Source organism: Acanthisitta chloris, unplaced genomic scaffold (assembly GCF_000695815.1).
Source record: "Acanthisitta chloris isolate BGI_N310 unplaced genomic scaffold, ASM69581v1 scaffold29120, whole genome shotgun sequence".
Taxonomy (NCBI): Eukaryota; Metazoa; Chordata; class Aves; order Passeriformes; family Acanthisittidae; genus Acanthisitta; species Acanthisitta chloris.
The window spans coordinates 2,318-5,411 of NW_008651516.1; the positions used below are offsets into that span (position 1 = coordinate 2,318).

At 36.1% G+C, this 3,094-nt stretch overlaps 1 protein-coding gene across 1 annotated transcript in view; it reads right to left on the reverse strand.

Annotated features, from left to right (window-relative positions):
- Positions 1 to 288: 288 nt before the first annotated feature.
- Positions 289 to 3,094, reverse strand: part of ANKRD12 (ankyrin repeat domain 12) — a 38,646-nt gene continuing 35,840 nt past the window's right edge. Inside the window, exons 10-11 of the mRNA XM_009073705.1 lie at positions 1,167 to 1,262; positions 289 to 850 (exon numbers count right to left, since the gene is read on the reverse strand). Coding sequence (XP_009071953.1) covers positions 665 to 850; positions 1,167 to 1,262 — 282 coding nt within the window. The 3' untranslated portion in view covers positions 289 to 664. The remainder of the gene's footprint in view (positions 851 to 1,166; positions 1,263 to 3,094) is intronic.

The window sequence follows — 3,094 nt, forward strand, 5'->3', positions numbered from 1 at the left end:
CTACAACTTTGGTCCAATAAAACATTAGACAAAAACAGTTTTACAGTTAAAATATCTATTTTATACAGGTTTGAACAGTAATTACAAGACTATTTACATTTGCACAATATGTATAAAATAAATTATTTAAAAATGAAGACAATATTACATCTTTTTTTCCAAAAAGAACTCTGTACAGTCATTTACAAAACATAATAAGATTAATTAACTATCTTCCTCCAACTCTTACATTTTCTTCCACAGGCTTTTTAATAACTTTTTTTCTGTGGGAGTTCAACTGTAACTGAAGTTTCATAATACAAAGCTTTATAGCAGATTTTAAGGATCTTGTTTTTTTGGTGGCTGTTTTAGTTATCAACAGCTTCCAGCGCTGTTAACTCACCAGGTTTCGTCAACTTTTTCAGCAATAACCTCTAAAGCTACAGGCAATTTTGAAATACAGATAACAGCAGTTACTGGGAATCTGAGTTTACAACTAGCATCCATCTTCTGTGCTTCAACAAGAGTCCATGCCACACTTCTCTGAAGGAACACCTGAATTATAGAGAAAGGTAATATTCCACAGAATTAAGTGCTCTGTCTTAAGAGAAAAATACCTCTGTGTATCACTGCGCCTCAGTCTCTAGCTGTCCAAGGGGAAAGGTGAGCCAGAAGGTGCTAGTTGTCATATTGGGGTCAATTCAAAGTCATCATTAACATCAACAAGGGGAACATAAAACTCCTGAATCTCATAAATGCTGATAGATTTGTATGTAGCAGGATCAAGCTCTTGCAGTTTCAGCTGCCACTCCAGTCTCTGTACCGCATTCAGCGCCGCGGCTTCGTGCTGCTGCCTCATCAGAAGGCACGTCTGTGTGTGAATTGAGAAAGAACTTGTTTCAACTCTTCTAAGAAAATATTGCAACAAATTGGAAAACAGGAAAAATATCTAAAAGCCTCTCTGGTGATAGTGCATAATTTCCCCAATATGCATTCAGAAATTTGCAGATTATTCCATTACACTACATGGCTACAAAGGTTACTGTTTTATACTGGTAGACTTTAAAACCTCCACAAAAGCCTACGACATTGCACGCAGATCTACTGTTTAATTCCTCTCATCTTTACAGTGACATGAGTTTTGAGTTTTTTGGGTTTTTTTAAAGTGGAAAGACAAAGGAGCTTACCTTTAATTTGTCAAACTTATCATCCACGTCCTGTAGCCATGACATAAACTGTCTAGCATTAAATCGATCCCTCACCGATGTTTTGCTGTCATCAGTCTGGAAAGAAACAAAAATTTATTCAAACTCCTAAGTTACTCAAAGATTCAATCTTAAGCATACTTTAAAACACAAAACCTAAGTCTGTGGGATATAAACAATCCTGCAAGCAGTGCTTCAGATGGAAAAATAAACTCCACGTACAGAGCTATCTGTGAGCATAAACGTTGACCATTACATTCACTGAGAGGCAGCTGTTCACTAAAAATGGGTATTTTCAGATTCCCTCAAGCTATTTACTGCATTCCATTTTTGAAATTTAGAGTAGGAGGCTTAAAAACTTATGCCTTAAAGTCTTAACTAATACAAGGCAGATCCTTCCACCAAAATTGCTATCCGTTTGTTCCCTTTTAAATGCAGTAACAAATTAAATTAATATTCCCTCAGGGAAAAGCAAAAAACATTAACTAAGGGAGACCGAAGCAGCCTGACTTAACTGGCTACACAAGTATTCAGTGCAATGATGATAAAAATGCTTCTACCATCAAAATCCCCAAAAGGAGATTAAAAAAGGTGAGCAGACCTGTCCTATGTCCTGCTTAATGAAACAATTATTTTTTAAAATTCCAGCTGTTTAGTAAGAATCTGGAATGTCACATCTGCCCATTGTGGGACACTAGATACTCTGTACATAGCCCTAAGGCCACACTGTGCCAATATAACATTTAAATAACAGTCACTAAATAGAACAAGCTGCTGTTCGTCTTTTTTTGGGGAAAAACAACAACACACTGCAGGAACTTGTGCACTGTAGCAATTGGAAGAATGGGAACAAAACAGCCCAACCAAACCTGCAAGGACTGAAATCTCTAGAAAATGCCTGAGTTTTCAGACATGAAGATCAGATGAACACGATGGTTCCATCAAGAGCCCTCAACAACACTGATTTTGTAACCCTGAAGTGGAAGTGTTTAGATGAGCTGTGACCAGCTAACAGTTTGTTCACCAAAAACTTGGGCATTTTCCCTCCCACATCTTTGGATCTCCCACATGACTGCAAGGTCTGCCCAATACATGCAGCTGTAAAGACAAGCCTCCAAAGAGCCCCAAATCCATAAAATCAGTTGTGAAGGGGTCATTTTCTTGCAAAGTAAACCAGACCTTTGCTTAAAAACCTTTCCCAGCTATTTGCTCAAATACATGAAAAATTTCATCAGAAATGTTTCTTCACTGTAGAACAAAATTAAGAGTCACTAGTGGGGTAACAGGAAAATGGCAGAATACATTACAACAAAATGTTTTCTTATGCACCTACATTCTACCCATTAAACAAATCTAAATCCAACTATCAAGTTGGCAGTTTAAAACACTGATTTCAATTACAATTAAAATATATTTAATACTTTGCTGAACATTGTATGTAATAACATAATTTTCTAGGAAAAATTACCACAGACTGAAACACAAAGCTCTTGAAGTAGTGAGGGGGAAGGAGAGGCACTTTACTAGTGCTCTTGTTATTATATAGATAGTCAAAAAAAGAAGCAATACTTGAGGGAATACACAGAACACCCCAACAACTTCTCCTCCAATAAAGATTCCTTTTGTTTCACAAAATTCAAATATAGAATCAACTTAAAACCAACTGTAAAATGTTAACGATAAAAATGCAGTTATATGCACAACTCAGATGTATTTCAATTCTAAAAAGCTTGAGGACTCTAAATTGAGGCAGAAGTAAAGCAAAGGACATTTGAAAATTTGGAAGAGAAAAATCTCACTTTTGCCCTATCATTTAGATTTACTAAGGAAGTCATGGTTTAAAAAATTATCAGTGTGAAGTTTAAAATGAGACAACAATAATATAGTCTCCATAAACTGCTATCTCCTGC